Genomic DNA, 22,912 nt, shown 5'->3' on the forward strand with positions numbered 1-22,912 from the left:
CAAGAGAACCAAAGAACTCATCTCTTCAAAATGCTACCATGAATATATTGGTCCCTAAAGCCTACATAAGCATGATTCCACTTACCCTGGAAAAAGATGGGTGAAATGAACAAAGAAGTTTTCATATGTATTTTGAGGAAACAGACATTGCCATTTTTTAAAGATCTTGACCTACTTTTTGTTAAATGTTGGTCCCTAAGTCTTCACAGACACTTGTTTTTAAAATTGTTCAGTATATGTTTTCAAATATGGGGTTTCAGCTTTGCTATAGAAATGGTCAAATAGGGGCGGCTAGGTGGCGTAGTGCATAAAGCACTGGCCTTGGAGTCAGGAGTACCTGGGTTCAAATCCGGTCTCAGACACTTAATAATTACCTAGCTGTGTGGCCTTGGGCAAGCCACTTAACCCCGTTTGCCTTGCAAAAACCTAAAAAAAAAGAAAAAAGAAAAAGAAAAGAAATAGTCAAATAGTATTTACTTTAAAAAAATGAGAATTTTTTTTTGTTTTTGCAAGACAATGGGGTCAAGTGACTTGCCCAAGGTCACACAGCTAAGTAATTATTAAGTGTCTGATGCAGATTTGAAGTCAGGTCCTCCTGACTCCAGGGCCATTGCTCTCTCCACTGTGCCACCTGTGCCCCGAGATATTCTTTTGTTAGTTCCTACCTCTCTCCAATCAATCTTCTGTTAAAATTTTTTCCATGCTATTTGAATGCTCACTTTCCTTAGCAACAGGGTAGGTGGAACAGCCACAAATCCCCATATAACAGCTGCTTACATTCTTTGTGGTAAATCCTTGATAATAGTAGTAATAATACAAAATAACATCTCTGAAATGTTATGTAGGTCTCTGACAGGATTTACAGGAAGACAGGTACAAAGGTAGCTGAAATAAGCTATGTAGCAGTGTTAGGATTTGCATTGACAGAAGGATATAGTTGAGGTCTAGTTTAAAAAAACATTTTTTAGTATTTTCATATAGACTGAGTACAAATCCCTTTTCTGACTGAGTGATCTTGGGCAAGTCCCTTAATTTTTGTAGACCCAGGTTTCCCTATTCTATAAAATGAAGGGATTGGGCTAGATGATCTCTTGAAGTTCCTTCTTCCTCTCTAAATCTGAAATCCAGTGAGATCATGGATCCACCAAAATAGGGAAAAAAATACTAGTCCAAAGAAGACTGAGGGGGATGAGATAGGAGGTATCTTCAGATAAATTGAAGGATTGCCTCAAAGAAAAGGAATAAGATTTGCCCCTGAGGACTGGATTAAGTACAGTGAGTCTTAAGTTGCAACAAGTCAAATTTGAGCTTATCAGGAGAAATTTCCTTGCAATGAGAGCTACCCCACAGAAGGATGAACTTCCAGAGGTAGTGGTTTCTGCATCCCTGGAGGTATTTCAAGCACAGGTTGGATCACCCCTGTGGTGGATGTTATAGAAGAGATTCCTCTCTGGATATAGCGTGGTCCATATGGTCTCAGAGGTCTCTTCCAAGTCTAAGATTCTGTACCATGTTGCAATTTGTTGAGCATTCCCATAGAACAAGTGTGCTGGAAAGCCACATTTTTATTATGTAAACATAATACTGTAGAAGGAAAATATCCTTCTATTCTCATGGGAGAGAGAATTTGTGTAATTGGATGAGATGTTTTTTCTTAATGAGTATATGATTCTATGCAGGTCTGAGGTAGAAACTCTAATTGAGAGAGTGGTATTGAATAATAACATGGAGGCAAGACTTACAGAATTTTCCTAAAAAGCATTGAGATGCTTTTTATACAGTTATAGTTACTGTGACAGCCAGATGTGAAATAATCAGATTTAAAAGGCAGAGGAGTAAAAGTACATTTTTATCAAATAAATTGTGCAATGATTAAATATTAATGAAATTGGATTTATGTATATACTTTTTGCAAAAAAGTAGCTATTACATTTTACTGACCACACTGGTTGCTTACCAGGGTGGAAACAAAGATAGAGAGCATTACTTCTGATTCTTCTGTCAGGGAATTTGGTTTCTGTGCTACATTAGCAATTGAGCTAAATAGACCTGAGAGTGTGTCTCTACTCTTGGGAGCAAGATCAGCTGTCTTAAATGAAAGCTATGGGACAGGGGAAAAGCAACACAATTGGGTAGTAAGAGAGCCATTCAGATTTGGAGAGAGCTAGATTACTTTGGGCAAGTTATTCAGTCTAGCTGAACCTCATCTGTGCAATGGGAACTATTAATATTTATATTGTCTTTGTGAGGAAGAGACTGTCTAAAGTGTAAGATGCTACGGAAAAGGAAACAATTATTAGTGGTGGTGATTTTTGTTGTCATCATCAGTCTTAATTTCCTAAAATTTATTTTTAATCTTTTTTTCCCAACCCATAGCTCGAAAGACAAAAAAGAAAATTAAAGGAATTCAGCAACCCAATCCAACATCATCAAGAGAGAATACTGAAAGTCCTATCAACAAAACAATGGTTCCTGCATCTTTGCCACAGCTCACCCCAACTCTGGTGTCACTCCTGGAGGTCATTGAGCCAGAGGTGTTATATTCAGGATATGACAGTACAATGCCTGATAGCACTTGGAGGATCATGTCAACCCTTAACATGTTAGGAGGTCGACAAGTGATTGCAGCAGTGAAATGGGCAAAGGCAATACCAGGTAAGAAGAAAGTATGATCTATGAATCTATACATAGATTGATTTATAGATAACTTGATCTATATAGTTAGGTCTATGGATATATATAGATCAATTCATTGCTTGATATTTAGATAGATTTATCCAGTCATTTCAAGTTTCAGTTGTGTCTAATCCTTTGTGACTCCCATTTGGGGTTTTCTTGGCAGTGATATTAAAGTGGTTTGCCATTGCTTTCTCCAGCTCATTTTACAGATGAATAAAGTGAGACAAACAGGATTAAGTGACTTGCTCAGGATCATTTGAACTTAGATCCCTCTGAATTCAGGCCTGGTACTCTATTATGCTGCCTAGCTGCCCATAGATAGATTTTTACATAACTCTAGAGATAAACTCTATAACTATAGATAGATCTATTGCTACCCTTTCATATATAGAGATAGATATTTAACCTTTTCTTTTTTTGAAAGAAAATACTTGAATCCAATAGGCCTAATGGTTTATAGAAATATATATTTTAACTCCTTTCTCACCTTAGATATAAGAGACAATTAAGTAGCATAGTAGATAGAGTATTTGATTTAGAGTCAAAAAGAGCCAAGTCCAAATCCTGCCTCAAACACTTATTAGCTGTGTGACCTAGAGCAACCATTTGACCTCTTCTAGCCTCCGTTTTCCCATCTATAATGTGAGAATGATAAAATCTCACAAAACTGTTGTGAGAAGCTATGAGTCAACATACTTTGCCAACATTAAAGCTCTGTATAAATAATCTAAGATTGGAGGTTCCCTTTTTTGTTTTTTTTTTCCATTCCTATATTCTTTTCAGTTGTAGAAAATGAACCTAATCTTTATTCAGACATAGCAAGGAACCAAAGAAGTTCACTCTATATTATTGTCCTCTCCCCTATGCTGTTCTTTCAGTACATCAAATTACCCCAGGCACTGTTCAAGGAAGCAAGGTTGTGAGTATCTGAAAGAATTTATTTTTATTCCATAAGGGAACACAGAGTAGTCAGTCTACTTATGTTTTTAGTTATAGCCTTAGAGAGGCAATATGTCATAATGGATAGAGAATTTAACCAAGGGGTCAGAAAAACTGACCTTGCCTCTGAAAATTAGTCTTGCTTCTCTGATTTTGGGTAAGGTATTTTATACCTTAGAGCTCCTATGCATCACTTTAAGCTATGGATAGGTTGGTGATCTGCAGTTGTGTAAAGAGTTTCCATTCTGGAAGTTTTCTGTCTCCGTGAAATCATAGATCTAGATGAGTTATGCCTTTATGTGTAGATATACAAGAAGAAAATTCAAAGATGATTTTTTTAATCCTTAAATTATTTGAATAGGAGAGGTTAGGTGGCACAGTGGATAGAGCACTGGCCCTGGAGTCAGGAGTACCTGAGTTCAAATCCGGCCTCAGACACTTAATAATTGCCTAGCTGTGTGGCCTTGGACAAGCCACTTAACTCCATTTGCTTGCAAAAACCTAAAAAAATAAAAAATAAATTAAAAAAATTATTTGAATGAATGATGATTGAGAGGGGACCACAAATGTGGTGGGATAAATGCTTCGACGTTAAAATGCATCTTTTATAAGCAAGGGGTTGGACAGTTAGAAGACTGGAGGCAAGAATTAGATCTAAGTGTAACAGATCACTAATTCAAAGACTATGATGTTTAATATTTAATTTTTTCCTATTTCTGCTGCTGTGCAACCCTAATGAAGTTCCCTAACTGCAGTGCTCTCTATAACTCTTTAGGAATATAAGTTTCAGAGAAGACACCAACCTGCATTGGTAGAAGGAATTTCCTTATCTAGAAATTTCCTGTACTGATGAAATCCTTATTCTTCTCCTGCTATTGCCTATAGGCAATGTAATATATTGTGTATAATTAATTATATATATAATTATGGTGATCATAGCTGTACATCATGATCTTTATGGACACTAAAGTTATCATTTTGGTCACTTTGATTTGATTTTACTTTAGGTTTCAGAAACTTACACCTGGATGACCAAATGACCCTGCTGCAATACTCCTGGATGTTCCTGATGTCTTTTGCACTAGGATGGAGATCATATAAACAAGCAAGTGGGAGCTTGCTGTGTTTTGCTCCTGATCTGGTTATAAATGAGTAAGTTGTACTTGAGGAATTTTTACCTACCACCATTTTGAACAATCTTCATTTTCCAAATATGAGTTAGTATTATGATATTCTGTGCTATTGAGTGAAAAAGAAGTATGGAAAACCCCAGCAAGCTGGGAAGACTTGATTAATTCTGGTTGGTCAGAGATGACCAAAAGATGTGGGACATTTATTCTTGTCTAGCTGATTATGTTCTGGAAGTTATCTTTGGCCCATGGAGGTTTATTCATTGGGTCATTGAGAGTCCTGTAAGGATGGAGGGATATCTTTGGAGTTAAATCAAATTATTCGGCTTCTGTGATTACATAGAATTAAGAGAATATAGTCAAAATACAGCAAAATCCTAAAGAAAGAAGAACCTTTGTCTTTAATCATATTCCACTTATATTGGTGTTAACAGTTATATATGCCAAGAATGTGACATTGGAAGGGACAAGTAAGGCTGGATGACAGGATCTGAATGGGGTTTCAAAGAAATATATAGACCTGTTTGAATAAAGAATGGGGGAAAGGAGCATTTATTTTGTACTTATGTTTGGGATGGATTTGAATTCAGGTCTTCCTGACTTTGGACTGACCACTCTATTCACTATTCCCCCCAGGTGGGGAAGATTTGACTAAGTAACTGTGAGGGAGGGGAAGCTCAGGGGCTTTAAACAACAAGAAAGTTGATAAGAACTAACCTTTTATCGTGACAGCCATTTGAAGCTCACCTCTCACTTCTTCGATCAAGTGATGCTGGTTCCATTGTAGTAGGTGTTTGGTCTTTGGCCCAGTTCTGAGTTGAAAGAAACTAGAACTAATGAGGATGATGGAGGCAGAGAAAGAGATACATTTAAGTTCAATATCAGGAAGTATTTTCAAAAAATTTTGATACTATTTTAAAATGAAATGGCCACCTCACTTGAGGGGTTTGAGTGGAGATTGGATAACTGCAGTTATAAATACTCTGAAGAATTTCATCTGGTTATCTGTTTCAGGAGTTATAACAAAGTTTGGAGGGTCTTTAAAAAACTGTAGAAAATCTAGTATATACATAATTTCTAGTTCTTTTTGACTTGTCTCTTTTTTAAAACTATCTGGGCTTTATCTCAATAAGTAGCAAAAAAGCAAAATGTTACAGATGTGTAATATAAGTCCTCATATCCAAAGTGTGTATATGTACATAAGGCCTGGGAAGGGAGAGAAAGGAAAGAATTAGAGATTTGGGGAAAGAAAGTCTCAAGACTGGATAGCATCATATTTATATGTCTTAATTCAACAAGAATTTCTTAAATCCCTATTGTATGTAAGGAAAACATTGTGGTTTTGAGAGCTACATGAAAGATGAAGAGGAAGCTGTTGCAACATAGACAAGTGATGAGGGTCAGACCTGAGGGGTGATTGTGAGACTGGATGGATGGGGATAGATATGAAAGATGTCATAAAGGTAGAATTGACATTTATATTGTCAACTACTACATTCTAGGCAGTGTGCTAAACACTTTACAAATATTCTCTCATTTGATCTTTTCAACAATATTGTGAGGTGATATTGTAATTATCCTCCTTTTACAGTTGAAGAAACTAAGGCAAATGGAAGGTTAAATGAATTATCCAGAATGACACAGCTAGTAAGTCTCAGAGATGGGATTTGAACTCAGGTCTTCTTGATTCAGAGTTCTTTATCCATTGCACCTCTCAGCTGCCCAAGACATGACTTGTCTAATAATCAACAGTGGTGAAATTAAGGAGAGAGGGTCAAAGATGATTCTTTAGATTCAAACCTGAAAGATAATTGTTTCCCTTTTCTCTACTTTTTCTCCCCCCCCCCCAGCCAAATGCAGAAATTTGGAGGAAGGGGGGAAAAAGAAGATGATGCATTTAGTTTGGGATAATGTTGCATATGAGGTATGGTTGGAAATTCAGGTAGAGAAATCCATCAAACATATAGAGATATGAGATTAAAATTTTGGGAGAGATTGAGCTAGATATATAGATTTGGGAATCATCAATATAAAGAAAATGAAGCCATGGAAGAAGAGGAGATTACTGAGAGAAAGAGTTTAGTGAATGAACATAGTCTTGGGGAACACTCATACCTCAAGACTAAGAAATGATGACAGTAATGATATCATTTGTATAGGTTTTTAAAGTTTACAAAGCACTTTATACATTAATAGAACAATCTATTAAGGTACATACAAAAGATATTGTTATCCCCATTTTATGAAGGAGCAAATTGGGTCTTAGATTAAATAACTGTACATGACCAAACAGAAGGGAAATAAATCAGGGGAGTGAAGGGTCACAGAAGCTATGAGAGGAGAAAGTATCCAGGAGGAGAGAACAATCACCATTGTCATGTAGGTTTCAGTGAGGTCAAAGATCTCATGGGGACTAAGAAAACCATGAATTTATCGATAAAGAGCTCAGTAGCAACCTTAAAAGAGCAGTTTCAATAGAGTGATGAAGTCAGAAAGCAGATTGTAGGGGCTAAGGAATGATGGGTGGTGTAGAAGCTAGAAGGGATAAATATTAGTTTAGCATTGAAAAGGAGAGGTTATGATGAAAGGTTGAAAGAATGGCAGATCAGGAGAAGAATGGGGATTTTTTTGTTTTATGGCTTTGTTTCTTAGCTGGGGAGACTTGAACATTTGTATAGTGAGCTAGGAAGGAGACTGTATATTGGTAAATATTTGGGGAAAAGAGAGAATGATCAGTGGAGCATGCTACAGAATTTCTTTACATTTGTTGAGTCATGGTCCCCTTTGAAAGCCCAGTGAAACCTATGAACCCCTTTTCAGAATATTTTTAACTATGTAAAATAAAATATCATGGGATTATAAAGGAAACCCAGTTATATTCAACTACAGTTATAAAAATATTTTTAAAAATCAAGTTCATGGAGTGCACATTAAGAACCTCCTTGGGATTAGGGTCTGGCAGGAAATGCACAGTATGGAGCACGTTAGTGCAAGGAAAGACTGGGCACTAGGACAAGTTGAGCTTCCAGACCCATAACCAAGATTTTGTACTTATTAAGGAACAAGTGCCAACTGGCAGGTTCATTGCCCACTACCTAGGTCTGAATTCAGAAGAGAGGACCTGCACCCAGGAATTGGGAATAAAGAATTATCCTAGGCCATAGGCTTTGCATTGAGAAGAACTGTATTCAGATGTAAGTAGTGGCTATGTGGCTTCCAGGAGCAGAGCAGGATCTCAATTCCAACCTCTAGTCCTATTTTAAGCTTGCAGAGGAAAAACCAGGGCAAGAATCCCAGACCAAAAGAAATCTTGCAGTTCTTTCACTTTTTACTAGCCAAACTTGGATCCCAGCTGACTGATACTGGCTAAATCCAACAGAAGTCCACTGTTGCTCAGATCCACATCCAAGCCAGGAACTTGCAGAGGTCAGAACAGGGTGGGCAAGAATTAGATATCACCCTGGAGCAGATCACTTTGGGAATCACCAAAAGCTAGCAGACCTCTGCCCTTTCCCTGAGATATCAAATTACCACAAGAAAACAGCTGGGCAGGTCCAAATTTCCTCTCCAGAAGTACAGAGTACCCAGGCCTGACACCAAGTCTGAAGTCTGGAAGAATGAGCAAACAAACCTAAAAAAAGAATAATAATTCCACCATAAAAAGCTATTATGATGACAGGAATACCCAAGAAAACCCAGAAGAAGAGAATAACTGCAAAGCATTTATAAGCAAAGCTTTAAAGAAAAATATAGCTCATGTACAAATTAAATTATAATTCAAGGAAGATTTTATAAATTAAGAGTTGATGAAATTTTTTAGGGATTTGGGGGGTTTTATAAATGAAATAAGAGGTCTTGAAAGAAAAAATGGAAAAGAAATGAGAGCTAGAGAACAAAGATTGGAAAGGAAATTAATAGTTCAGTGCAAAAGGTATAAAACCTTGCCCAAGAAAAAACTCCAGGAAAATTAGAATGGACCAAATAGAAGACAATGACTGTGAAACATCAAGAAATATTGGGGGGGGGGAGTAAAAAGAGGAAAGGAAAAACGGAAGAAAATATAAGGTATCTTAGAGCAAAAACAACTGACCTAGAAAACTTAAGAAAAAAAAATGTTAAGAATTTAACTGAGGGGTGGCTAGGTGGCACAGTAGATAGAGCACTGGCCCTGGAGTCAAGAGTACCTGAGTTCCAATCTGGCCTCAGATACATAATAATTGCCTAGCTGTGTGGCCTTGGGCAAGCCACTTAACCCCCATTGCCTTGCCAAAAAAAAAAAAAAAAAGAATTTATGAACAAAAAAAAATAAGAGTTTTAATAACATATTTCAAGAAATCACAAAAGAAAATTGCCTAGATGTCTTAGAACTAAAGGACAAAGCATATCTAGTTGCCTCTGGAAAGAAACCCCCAAAACTGACATTCCCAGAAATATTATAACCAAAATCTAGCTTTCAGGTTAAAGGGGGGGGGGGGGGGGACTGCAAACAACCAGAGTATAAAAACTCAAGTACCTGGGAGCTTTACTCAGGTTCGATGGGATTTAGCAGCTACCACCATGAAAGAGTGGAGAGTTTGGAATTTAAGTTCAGGAAGGCAAAGGATAGGGGCTTAACAGACAAGAATAACTTCTCCAGCAAAACCAACTGTAATGCTATAGGGGGGAAATGAGCCTTTAATGAAAGAATTTCCAAGCATTCCTGATTTTTAAAAAAACCAAAAGCTAGAGCTGTATTGAAAATTGAAATTCAATACAGGAGTTAAGGGAGGAAAAAAACCCTATAAACTATCTTGAGATTAAAGAATAAATAGCTTATATTCTTTAATATGGAGAGACAATATGTGTGTTCTTTGATCATAAAAATTAGGGAGAGTTTCTTTTATCTTAAATAATCAGGGTAAACCAGTCTAATACAAGGAAAAAGATGGAGAGTGACAGATGCTTCAACTTGATTCTCATCTGAGCTGGTCAAGGGAGGGAAGAATAAATACACACACTATTGAATATAGCAACGTATTTCATTCAAGAGGGAGTGAAATGGGAACAAAAGGATGGGGAATTACAAGGAAGAGAAATTAAAAGAGGAATTAGTCCTAAGCAAAGCAAATTCTAATAATGTACAAAAATTGTTGTAGCTTTTTTGAGGTGGTTTAGTGCTTACTGCAGTGCCTGACATACATTAGGTGTTTAATAAATATTTATTGACTGATTGGAAAAGAATGGAAATTTGAGGGGTGCCCATCAACTAGAAAACGCTGAACAAATTGGATGTCATGCATCTGGAAGAACAATTTATAGAAAGACAACATTGTATTTTAAAGACAAATAACTTTGAAAGTCTTATGAATTCTGATCACTATAATAATCCAACCATAATTCCAGAGGATGCTAATACTGAAACAAGCAGACCAACTCCTGAGACTAAGAGTGTAGAAATCATATTTTTATATACACACATTTAGATGTTTCTTTTGAATAGGACACCATACACACACACACACACACACACACACACACACACACACACACACGTGTGTGTGTGTGTGTGTGTGTGTGTGTGTGTGTTTATGTATGGATATATCTCCTATGAAGGAAAAGTTTGGGGATAATTTGTATTTTATCTGGTGGGAAAATAGGAGATCATCTAGCAAAACCCCCAGAATTTCATAGTTGGGGAAACTGAAACCCAGAAACATTTAGGAGAATTGCTGAAGGTCACAAAGAATAGAGTTAAAATATGAACTAAAGTTCTCCAACTTCCAATCAAATGGTCTTTCTAATTATCATTCTGCTTTAAATTATACTAAAAGGCAGTAATTATTAAAATGCCTTTTACTGGATTAAAAAGCAGATCAATGAAATGAACTAGAGCCAGATTTAGACAGCAGTCTAGTATTCATAACTAGGATCATGAAACACTGGGGAATAAATTCATTATTTACTAAAACATTATTGGCAATATTAGATAGTTTGGCCATTTAAATATTTTTAATATGTCATTAAGCAAATGTCATTAAGATTGTTGAATCTTTCTCTACCTGTTAAGAGAAGTTTTAAATAAACATTAACTTAGAGGAAAAAATAAGAGGGTGTTTGATTATGTAAAACTAAAAACTTTTGCATGACACAAAGCAATTTACCCAGAATAAGAAGGAAATAAAAAACTTGGGAAAAATACTTTAATTCAGCAACTCTAAAAACCTATTATCCAAGCTTATTATGGATTAACACAAAAGTAGACATCAATGACTATTCATTAAATGGCCAAAGGATATGAACAAACATCTCATTAGAAACAAATTTTCTACAACTACATGGGAAAAGTAATCAAAATATCTAAGAATCGGTTGCAGGTTAAAACAACTTTGAAATTCTTTATGATCACATTGATTTTATTGCATGTAAAGAACTACTGTGAAAACTTCCTTCACTTATGCAGATCAACAATTCTTCCATTTATTAAAGAATTTAGACTTAAGAGAATTTCTAAGAGTCCTGAAAATTTAAAAATTGGTTCATTTTTTCTTTTAAAATTTTATTATTTTAGCATTTTTAAAAAAATTTAGTTCCAAATTCTTTCCATACCTTCAGCTCCTCTTAAACCCATTGTAGAGGCAAGCAATTATGATATTAGTTATCCATGTGAAATCGTACTAAATATATTCCCATATTAACCATGGGGAAAACAAGCAAACAGGAAAAATAAAGTGAAAAAACTGAACTTAAATTTACACCTAAAATTCATCATTTTTCTAGAGGCAGATAACATTTTACATCATGAGTCCTTTGGAATCATATTGGATCATTGTATTGATCAGAACAGCTAAGTTTTCCACAGTTGATAATTGTTACGATATTTTTGTTACTGTGTATCTCCTGGTTCTGCTCACTTTACTCTGCATCAAGTTCATATAGATATTCCAAAGTTTTTTACTTGTTCATTTTCAAGTAGGTGGTATTTCTGAGAAGTAGGATTGGAGTCTATTTCTGACTCCAGTCCTCCCTCCACTTTTCCATCAAATTAACAAAGATAACAAAAACAAAAGATAAAATTCATTCCTAGTGCATCTGTGGTAAAAATAAACATATTATTACATACTCTTAGAGTTTTAGCCTTCAATGAGCCTTAAAAGGTGGCTGTCATTTGATTCAGTGGTCCCACAACTAGGACCAAACCCATAGCAGTTATTAATGGGAAAATATATCTAATTGTACAAAAATATTTCTAGCATCACTATTTGTAATAGCAAAAAGAAAACTGGCAGCAGACTAGGTGTCTCTACTAGTGTGACTGAAAAAATTATGTTATGATTTAATAAAATGCTGTTGTAACAAAAATAATCAGTTTAAAAAATTCAAAGAAATATAAGACAAATTCCATGAAATGATTTAGAATAAGAATAAAAGAACTAAAAGAATGAGATATACACTGGCAATTGTGCAGTTAAGAACAATGACAGCAGCAAATTCATATTAAGCACACAGTAGAAATCAAAAGGATCACAAAAATAAAGAAGTTTGTGACATTTCTATTTAAGGTCAAAGCCAAATTCCTTGTGAGTTCCAGAAGATGGAAAATGAGTGAAACAGAAGTCTCAGATGAAGGGGAGTTGTTGAAATTACAGCAGTGGTTCTGGGAAGGGTAGGAGAAGATAACTGAGACAGTAGGGACTCTGATAAGAATGAGAATGTGGATTGAGATAACAGCAGAAAGGTATTTTTTTGCTACCACAAAAGGCAATTGACTCATAAGGATGAGGGGAATTTTTCTAGCAGTGTGCTAGGGGTTGTAAAGCATATGAAGGTGCTAATATGGTATAACAAAGTATAATATGATTAAAAGATTCTAATAAAAATAGTAGAGGAAAAATAACCATTGGAAAGGGCTTAAATAAAGTAAGAACTACCACTGTCAGAATGGAAAATGGGAGGTAGATGATGATAATTGTGTATAGGAAGTCTGGGTAGCAAAAGAGGTCACTGCAATTGTGGTTTCTGGATGATCTAACCTCAAAGGTAGCCCCTTTAGTTCACAAGGTCATAACTTTGGTGCTAAAAAGACATTGAGATCAACTTTCTCTATTGTGAAAACTGAAACCCAGTGACTTAGTCACAAACCAAATAAGCATCTAAGGCAGAATTTGAACCTAGGTCTTTCTGACTCCTGGTGCACACCATTCTACAATAACAATTTGCCTTTTATTTGATTTTTCTCAATACTACAACAGATTTGTAGCAGTCTAACTACTTTCAACTACAAATCTGAGAACTTTCAAAAAAGAATGATTATAGTTAAGGCTTCAAAGGTTTCACTTTTGCAAATCTAGTTATGTTAAAAAGCTGAGTTCTCAAAATCCTGGCTGAATATGATCAAGTCTCTGTGTGACCTTGAAGAAGTCTTTTTTAAATATCTCAACAACAATAACTTGATTTGATACCCAAAGCAGGGAAGACCAGAACTCAACTCCTGAGAACTCAGCCAAAAAATTTAGTAAATCGATAGAGCAATGAATAAATGACTTTTATAATTTGAGAGATGACTAAGACATCTCAAGGATATGTACAATAAAAATCTCAAAAGAAAAAAACAGCAGTCCCACAGGAACAATTAGATTTCTTCAAAAAAAATATGTAAGTTTTAAAACAATATGAAAGAAATGACAGCTATAGAGAATAAAAATGGGGAAAGAATCAACAGCTTAACTAGAAGTGATACAAAACTTCATTATAATAACAAACTTCCCCAATATCCTAATGGAGTAAATAAAAATTAATGCCCCTAGGAGACAAGAATTCTTAAAACAAAGTCAGTAAATTAGAAAATAGAGATAAGTAGACTATTGCATATCAAAACCACTGACATTAAAAACATATTGAGGAGAGAGAACTTAAAAATTGTAAAATGACCTGAAATCCATAATTAATGTTATATTTCAAGAAATCATTAATAAAAAAGTTCCTAGATACATTAGAACAAAAAGGGCTCTGTGAAAAATAGAGAAAAAATATCCACTAATCACCTGAAAAAAAATGAAAACTTCCAGGAATGACATTATCAAAATCCAGAGATTCCAAACCAATGAAATAAAATTGCAAGCTTCCAAATAGAAAGAATTCAGATATGGAGAAACCACAATCAAGATCATGTAACATTTAGCAGTTATCATCATAAAGTAGCAGAAAACTTGATATGAGGTATTTTAGAATTGAGAAAAGGTTGTCATCCAAGAATAATTTGCCAGGAAAAATAGAATATAATCCTACAAGGGGGAAAAAAGTGAATCCTCAGTAATAAAGATTTTCAAACATTCCTGATTTTAAAGAAGGGAAAAAAGCAAGCTGAAAAGGAACTCTGAAATACAAATATCCAGGGAAAGATAAAAAGGTAAAAATGCAAGTGAACAATCCAGATGAAGTGTTTACATTCTAATGGAGATGGAGATGTGTTGAAAGTGTTATTTCAAAATCCTATGTCAAAGAGGGTCATGGAGGGTAGTTAGTTATTACTTGAGATAAAGTACCTATAAATAATTTTGTTATGTTTTGAAAATGATATAAGAAAAAATAAAGGGGGGTAGAGAAAAATACATTAAAGGGAAAATAAGGAGAGCACATATAATCAGGTTGTGCAAGTAGAATTATATATAAACATAAAAGGTATATATATATGTATATATGAACAGAAACATAGAACGAATGGGGGAACAAGTGTCACTTAAATCTAAATTTTAAATTTTAACTTAAGAAAACTGAGCAGAACATTTACACAGTTTTGTATAGAAATACATTCAAATCAACAAGGATAAAATATGAAAACAACAGGGAAAACAAGAGCATAAGAGAAAGGATATGCAGGAGGAGAATAGTCATAAACAAGCTTGGAAAGTTTAAAAAGGGAAGAGAAAAGAGGAAGGAAGCAATTTGAAATAAATAGGGAACCAGGAGCATTAAGAAGAAAGAATACTAAAAGAATAGGATAGAGAGAAATAAACAGTAACTATCAGAATCATAACTATGAATGGGATGAGCTCACCCATAAAATGGAATTGGTTAAATTGACTGGATTAGAAAGCAAAACCCAACAGTGTTTTTATTTACAGGAAACATTTGAAACACAAACATCCATACAGTTAAAATAAGGGTTTAGAGCAAAATCTATTATGCCTCAGCCACATTTTTAAAAAGGCAATTGAAACAAGTATGATTTCATATAAGGCCGAAGGAAAAAGAGATAATTAAAAGAGATAAAAAGAAAAACTACATTTTGCCAAAAACTAACAAGGAAAATGAAATTATCTCACCATCTAACATACATACACTGAATGACATAGTTCCTGAATATTTAAGGGGAAAACTAAATGAATTACAAGAAGAAATAGACAATAAAACCTTAATAGCAAGAGGGGACTTTATTTATCTCTGTTGGCCATATATAAATGTAATAAAAAATAAACAAAGGACGTAATAACCCGAAAAGAATTTTAGAAAAATTTAATATTATAGGACTCTGATGACTATTGCTACACATGGCACCTTTATAAAAATTGAACATATATTTTAGGATTTAAAAACCTCACAAACAAATGCAGAAAAACAAAAATATTATAACCATCCTTGATAGACCATAATGCAATTTAAATTATATTAAAAAGTTGCTGAAAACATATGCAAAACAACTTGAAATTAAACAATGTAATGCTAAAAGAACTTGTAAGACAAAAAGAAATCATAGAAACTGTAGATTATTTCATTAAATATAATGACACCAATGAGAAAACATACCAGAATTTTTGGTATAGAGCCAGAGCAGTCCTTAAAGGGCAAATTTATAGCTCTAAACACTTTTATTAATGCAAAGGAGGGAGAGAGACAGAAACAGAGAGAACGAATAGATCTGTGAACTGAGAAGGTGATTAAAACTAGAAAACCAAATGATAATGTCAGGGGCAGAACCAGAGCAGTTTTTATAGTGACAACAATGTAAGGATATAATTTTGAAAGCTGTGAGAGCTATGATCAATAATTCAGTGTCTTTCCCTGATGATGGAGAATTAGTGATGAAATATACTGTCCTCTTCATGAAAGAGAGAGAATGGATTTTGTGTACAGAATGAGACATTTATGTGTCTGTGTGTGTGTGTGTGTGTGTGTGTGTGTGTGTGTGTGTGTGTGTATATACACACAGGTATATAGATGTATTTGTGTGTTTTGTAAACAGACAGGAAGGTATTTGTTTTGTGTAACTTTGGTTTTTAGTTACAAGGAATTTTTCTTTTCTCTTTTTCAATGAGGTAGTGAGAAGGAAAGAAAATAAATTTCTTTTAATTAAAAATACAATTTCTAATAAATGGTTGTGCTTTATTTTGGAATGTTGCATACACTTTCAGAGAAGGTTACTTAAATTGTCAGTTTTGCTTAGTTATTTTAATTTATTTCAAAGAAGTTTTTATGATGTGTAGCTACTCTTTAAATGCTTGTAGAGTAAAAAATTTTTTTAAATTATTTCAAATGTAGCAAAATTATAAGGTCTTTGAATAGTTTGTCTCTGTTTTAATATCTTTCAAAGACTGTATAATTTTGACAATTATAAGAGAGACGATTTGTTGTAAGAGTACATAAGATGGTAGCTTGCTATACAAAAATTAAATGCTTCTTTATAATTATTAAACATGGTGAAATTTTGTGTATTTCTTTAGACAAATAGGGATGAACTCTTGTACAGTCTTTCAGTTCTAATGATTGATCTTTTGGATAGTTTGACCATGTATACATTTAACACCATCTGCAGTCTTAGTCATATGTGACTTTTATATGAATGCCTGATGATCACTGTAAAAAAAAAATTATCTTAGAAGAAGTTACTAACATTTTAGAATGGCCTTCTTACAAAAATGACAAAGATGAAGGTGGCGAGTGGGAGAGGAGGCATATAATGGGGAGGATGAACTGCTCAACTTTTATTAGTCCAGCTAAGACATTAAAAAGTAGGGGCGGCTAGGTGGCGTAGTGGATAAAGCGTCGGCCTTGGAGTCAGGAGTACCTGGGTTCAAATCCGGCCTCAGACACTTAATAATTACCTAGCTGTGTGGCCTTGGGCAAACCACTTGACCCCATTTGCCTTGCAAAAACCTAAAAAAAAAAAAAAGACATTAAAAAGTAGCTGTGATATATATTTTTTAATTCACTATTCACATGTAAATAAAAGGGATAACAAAAATTGCAATATAAAATTTACAACTATTTGAATATGTGAGATGAAAGAAAATATCAAGTCAAAGGAAATGCTGAGATACAAGCTTGAGAGATTGGAAGATTGGTAGGGAAGTTTGATGAAGAAATTCTGCTTTGGATATACTTATTTTGAATGTCTCTAGAATATCCAGGTTGAACTATTTCATAGGCATGTGAAGATGCAGTATGAGAGAGATACTAGAGGTGAAAACATGTACATATATATGAAATGTATGTATACACATTGACCTCTGTAAGTCTTCTGCCTACATCACAATTTTTAAATCCATAGGAGTTGATGAGGTCCCCAAGAAAATAAGTATATAGAGAAGAGAAAGCCTTGGACAAAACAGAACTTTTTGGACCTTCCAACTCTAAAGCTTTGCTTATGTTGACTTTGTTTTATGTCAGTTTAGTCATAGTATCATAATACTGTGATGGATGTAGTCCATCTCATTCATCTTGCATATTAGTAAACCAAGACCCAAAGAAATAAATGGCTGGTCAGAGAAGACTCAGGTAGTAAATAACAGTTAGGAATTTAGACTCACATCTGATCCTGGGCATAGTATTCTTTCCCCCATAGCATACAACCTCCATTGGTTACTTTGGCAATGGGGTGAAATAAGAGACTTTTACAGTAATTTTAAATAGTTGTAATAGGTGATTAAAAAACCCTGAATTGGGGAAAATGTGTAATAGATATTGTAGAGATAGAATTGATTAGTTATGGCTATCACTGAAAATGGAAGAGAATAGGAGAATAAACACATTTATTTCCATGGGCAGGTTGGTTTACTTGTCTGGAGACTTCAGTATTTTAATTGGAACCAAAGAAACACTTCATTATTTCCTACTTATCAGTATTTCATTGGATATATTAAATTCTTCAGAACATGCCTATTCATCTAAAAAAATATAGTATTAAAATTTCTCAGTATTTAAAAATAACTGGTGAGTTATCACTGCTGAGGTATTGTGTGGTATCTATTTTTATCACTTATGTTTACTGTATGAGGAGAATCAAAATTCTTAAATCCATTGTAGTTTGCTGGTACTTATAGCCAAGTTAGTATATAGAATGTTAAGGAAAAAGAAGAAATAGGTGTGGCTAGGTGGCGCAATGGATAGAGCACCAGCTCTGGAGTCAGGAGTACCTGAGTTCAAATCCAGCCTCAGACACTTAATAATTACCTAGCTGTGTGGCCTTGGACAAGTCACTTAACCTCATTTACCTTGCAAAAAAAACTAAAAAGTAAAAGAAGAAATGAGTCTTTCAATGCTTTTGTTTTTTACAGCAAAACATTTCTTATGCTAGGAATTCCATTTAAAAGACAGAAGGTAGTGGGTTCAACAGGAAAGTGTGTGTGTCTGTTAAATAATTGGTCAGAAAGAGATCTCTAAGAGTAGAAGGTTTCTATTTGACTGTCATACCCATTCAATGAATTTCTGTAAACAGATCACATTAAAAGAGTAAGAAGAGAAGTTTCAGTACTTTGTACAGAAACCAAAAGTAAACATGCACATTGAACCAGTGTCTCAAGAATAAACCTTGTCAGGGCTCTGTGGTAAAGTGAAAAGTTGCTAGTCTTTCTTGCTGCTAATTTAATGAATTACAGTCTAAGACCAGTTCTCATAGTGCCTCTAAAAGGTTGAAATAGTTAAGGAAAGAAAAGAATCTAAGTGCACGCGTGGGTGTGTGGGTGTGGATGGAAACATTTTCTAGAGCAGGGGTTGTTAACCTTTTTTATACTATGGGATATCTTTGGCAGCTTTATGAAATTAATGGACTCCTCAGAATAATGTTTTTTAAATTCATAAAAGTATATAAGATTACAAAAGAAACCAATCCATTGAATTACAGTTGTCAAAATGTTTAGAAAATAGGTTCACAGATTCCCAGATTAAGAACCCTTGATCTTTTAAAGGAATATCACAAGGTAAATTAAAAGGTAACAAATGAGATTCATTTTGAAGTAGAATGGGAAAAATAAGTAACTAATAATCTGGTGGCAGCCATGATAATCTCTTATGGATATAGCTTAGAGATGTCACAGCTTTTTTTTTTTAAAGATGACAAGTGAACAATTATAAAAATCTTTAGGAAAGGGAATTCTGTCCTCAAGTATAGAGACATTAGCCAAAGTTTCTCCAGATAAAAAATCTAATTATTTCTCCAGACTGTTTGAAATGGGTCAAATTAGATGGCTATATTTGGTCAGATTTATCTGATTATCTATTTCTAATGGCAAGTTTTCATGTTTGTCTTTCTTTCACAGACAGAGGATGAATTTACCCTGCATGTATGACCAATGTAAACATATGCTACTTGTGTCCAATGAATTACAACGGCTTCAAGTTTCTTATGAAGAATATCTCTGCATGAAAACCTTACTACTTCTCTCTTCAGGTAGGCCAAGCACCTACCTGATTCCAAATATGTGTGTGTGTGTGTGTGTGTGTGTGTGTGTGTGTGTGTGTGTGTGTGTGTGTGTGTTGTTCCATACAATTGTTCCAAATAATTGTATTCCATTAAGAGATATCATAGAAATCCAAGTGGTAAAATAGATAAGGTATTGGACTTGGAATCAGGAATTCCTGAGTTCAAATCCTGCCTTAAAAATTTAGCTAACTTTGAGATCTTGGGCAAGTCATTTAACTTCTATCTGCATCTATCTGTAAAAACACCAATATTGTTTTGAGGTTCAAATGAGATTATATTTGTAAAGTGTTTCATCAATACTAGAGCTATATAAATGCTAGGTATTATCATCATTATCATTATTGTTGTTATGTTACACTTGCATTTCAACTATATGTGAAATTGCACAGAAATGGCCTCTTTTGTAACCCTCTGGTACACTGTTGATAATACCTAAGAAGACAATTTTCAGGGTTATTAAGACACTATATAAATATTAATTTCCTTGGACTTTTAATCACTCACAAATATTGGGAAAAAGTATACATATCTAGCACATCCATTTGATTCCTCTTATAATCTGGATTTCTCAACTTTCCAGCTCCCTTCTACAAAGGAAAAGGAAGTCTTGACCCTACAGCCTGTCACCTAGATAGAAAAACATTATAGTCCTAAAGTCAACTTGTTGCCGCATCTGTTACATAAGATCAAGTACAAAGAGCAGCATGAAGTCTGAAGGGGAAAGACTCCTCCCACCCTATATTTGCACACACGCAAACACATACTCTATTCCATATTAATGTAGTTGAGCTTAATTCTCAGAATCACTATAAAGAAGTTCTTCATAGTAATCCTAAACAAGATACTATGAAGCAGCAAACCTCTGAAGCAATCAAAACAAACACCTCTTTTCTCTCAGATCACCAAGCTCTCTGAGAACCTACTGGGCAAGCACTATTCCTATATAAGTGACTAGACAAAGCACAACTTTCCTACAACTTATTACCAACATATAACAATTTTATAGGCTGTGTAACCTGAGACACCCAAAATAGGGTTGGGTTCTCCTTTCTAACAGTCATCTATCTATCTCTCCATTTCTTATGAACAACACAGAGAGGGTTTGTTTTTCAGATATCTACAAGGAGTTAACCTCAGATAAGGCAGTATGTGTGGAAGTAATATTCTCTCTATTAGGTTAAGATTATTTTCAAGGTATATATTACAACATACTTTCTGTGCAAATTCCAATATAACTTAGGAAATCTCATGTAAAATAAGCATTTGCAGGAAAATAACAATTCCATTCAGCTTGTTTATTATCAGTGTATAAAGACACAGCTCGGCACTAAGAAAACATCAAAGTAGAGCAAACAATCCTTGCCCCTCATAAAGCAAGTCCATTAAGGAGAAGACGTAGAAAGAGGAGTAATATTATCCATTGCAAAGAAAGAATCTTGTATTTGAATTTCAGAGACCTGGGTTAAATCCCAAGTTCACCGTTCCCTAGTTCTCTGACCTCCAATAAATCAGTTACCTGGAAATTAGTTGGGACATTTCTGTTGCCCATGTCAGAGTCAATATGAAGATTGACAGGATTATGATGAAAGTATTTAATAAGTCATGCTATAAAATGTAAGGTATTATCACTTCAGGTCTTCTTCAGTGATGGTAAGATAGGCTAAGAACAAGGTGAGTTAGCACCCTCAGAGACACCATCCATTCCACTTTACTTCCAGATCTGTCATTTTACTTGGTACCCATTTTAATCTATATAGGAACTAGGCCTAAAGGATATATATCATATGTAGGACCTATACATTTATGTATTTGGCCAAAAGGAGAGGAGATACAATAGTATAGGAAGGATTCAGCAGCCTCATGATCTTAATTTCAAGAAAAGATCATAGATATTAACAAGCCATTGCAAAAGGATTTATCTTCTGTGGTACCACATGTCCCCAATGTTGATTGGCAGGTAGTTACCCTGGGTCTGCAGACTCTAGTCCAAAGCAGCTTTGTTCCACTCTCCCTGCTACTTTCAATACCATGACATTGATTACACCATCCCACAAAAAAAAAATATTGGCACTGGCTTGATTTGTAAATAGAATTTGTAGCCACATAGTAACAGAACTTTATTCACACTCACCTACTGAACTATACCTTTTCTTCCAAGAAAGTCCAAACCACTGAGCATCCAACTGGCTATGCTTATTTTACTGAGTCAGTCATTGACCTTGGCCATTCTCTATTTCCAAAATTTCCAAAACAACCTCTTCTGTTTTATTCTCAGTAAGCCAAATTGACTTCATTTTCTCTCTTCATAGCATGTTTCTCACTTCTTTCAGGAATCACAGTTCTATCATAACAGTTTATTTCCAACCCAGCCTCACAGACTTTCCCGAAAATGACTTTATCTTAACAAAATCAAATCCTAGCCATAGATAGGACAATATTAACTTACTCCAAACATCATACTTATGGTTAGGGTAGAAATATTCTGGAGTATTTCATTCTCCAAGATCACATCACCATGTAAAAGCTTTTATAATACTATATCCTAATCCCATAATTAAGAGACACTTCCTTTTTCACTTTTTCAGTTCCTAAGGAAGGTTTGAAGAGCCAGTCACTCTTTGATGAGATCAGAATGACTTACATCAAAGAGCTAGGGAAAGCCATAGTCAAGAGGGAAGGAAACTCAAGTCAGAACTGGCAGCGATTTTATCAGCTGACTAAGCTTCTGGACTCCATGCATGAGGTGAGTTTCTCATTTCCTCTGCCACTTCGATCATCACACTGTTATTATGTCTTAACTTTTTGAAACCCATGTATTTAATATTGTTAATATATAGGAAGTGACACATATTGCCAGGTGACACCAAGAATGTCTTGAAGCAAAATCAAGAGATGCTAACCCTGGCTACTTAATTCATTTCAATACATATTAATCTTATTCTACTATGTGCCCATCACCAGCAACAAAATGACAAACACAAAAGCATCCTTGTCTTCGAGAATTGACATTTTTCTGGAAGGGATACAACATGTATACAAAAAATTGTTTGAGCTTTTTAAAGGTTACTAAATAAATTACAGGATTTAAGGTGGGAGGAAATATAAACAACCAGGGATTTGGGGGAAGCTTTGTGGAATAGGAGACATTTGAGTTAGGCTTAAAGAAATACGAGAATTCTTAGAGGAGGTGGATGAGGAAGGACGTTCAATGGGGGCCAGTTTGCGCACATGCCCAAAGATGGGAAATAGAGTACTAGGTTCAAGAAACAGTTGATAGTCTCATTGGGCTGGGAAGTAATAAAGTTCATGATGGGGAGTCTTATAAAATGAATTATTCCTGCAGAAATAGAATCAGGAATCAGCTGGCACTATGCTTTCCATTCTAGTATTCTCAGGACTCTCTTATCCAGCTATCTAATTGTTTACTCAGTTGTTTCTTTTGGGAGTTGGGGCAGGACTGTAAGGAGCAAGGAAGAAGGACTGTTGCTTG

The 22,912-nt window shown here is 34.7% G+C and overlaps 1 protein-coding gene across 5 annotated transcripts in view; it reads left to right on the forward strand.

The window, feature by feature from the left end:
- NR3C1 (nuclear receptor subfamily 3 group C member 1) overlaps positions 1 to 22,912 on the forward strand; it is a 139,012-nt gene that overhangs the window by 109,718 nt on the left and 6,382 nt on the right. For all 5 annotated transcript variants that reach the window (XM_074212705.1, XM_074212706.1, XM_074212704.1 and 2 more), the window contains exons 5-8: positions 2,377 to 2,655; positions 4,626 to 4,770; positions 19,259 to 19,389; positions 22,008 to 22,165. In XM_074212705.1, coding sequence (XP_074068806.1) covers positions 2,377 to 2,655; positions 4,626 to 4,770; positions 19,259 to 19,389; positions 22,008 to 22,165 — 713 coding nt within the window. The remainder of the gene's footprint in view (positions 1 to 2,376; positions 2,656 to 4,625; positions 4,771 to 19,258; positions 19,390 to 22,007; positions 22,166 to 22,912) is intronic.

This window comes from Macrotis lagotis, chromosome 1 (assembly GCF_037893015.1).
Source record: "Macrotis lagotis isolate mMagLag1 chromosome 1, bilby.v1.9.chrom.fasta, whole genome shotgun sequence".
Classification (NCBI taxonomy): Eukaryota; Metazoa; Chordata; class Mammalia; order Peramelemorphia; family Peramelidae; genus Macrotis; species Macrotis lagotis.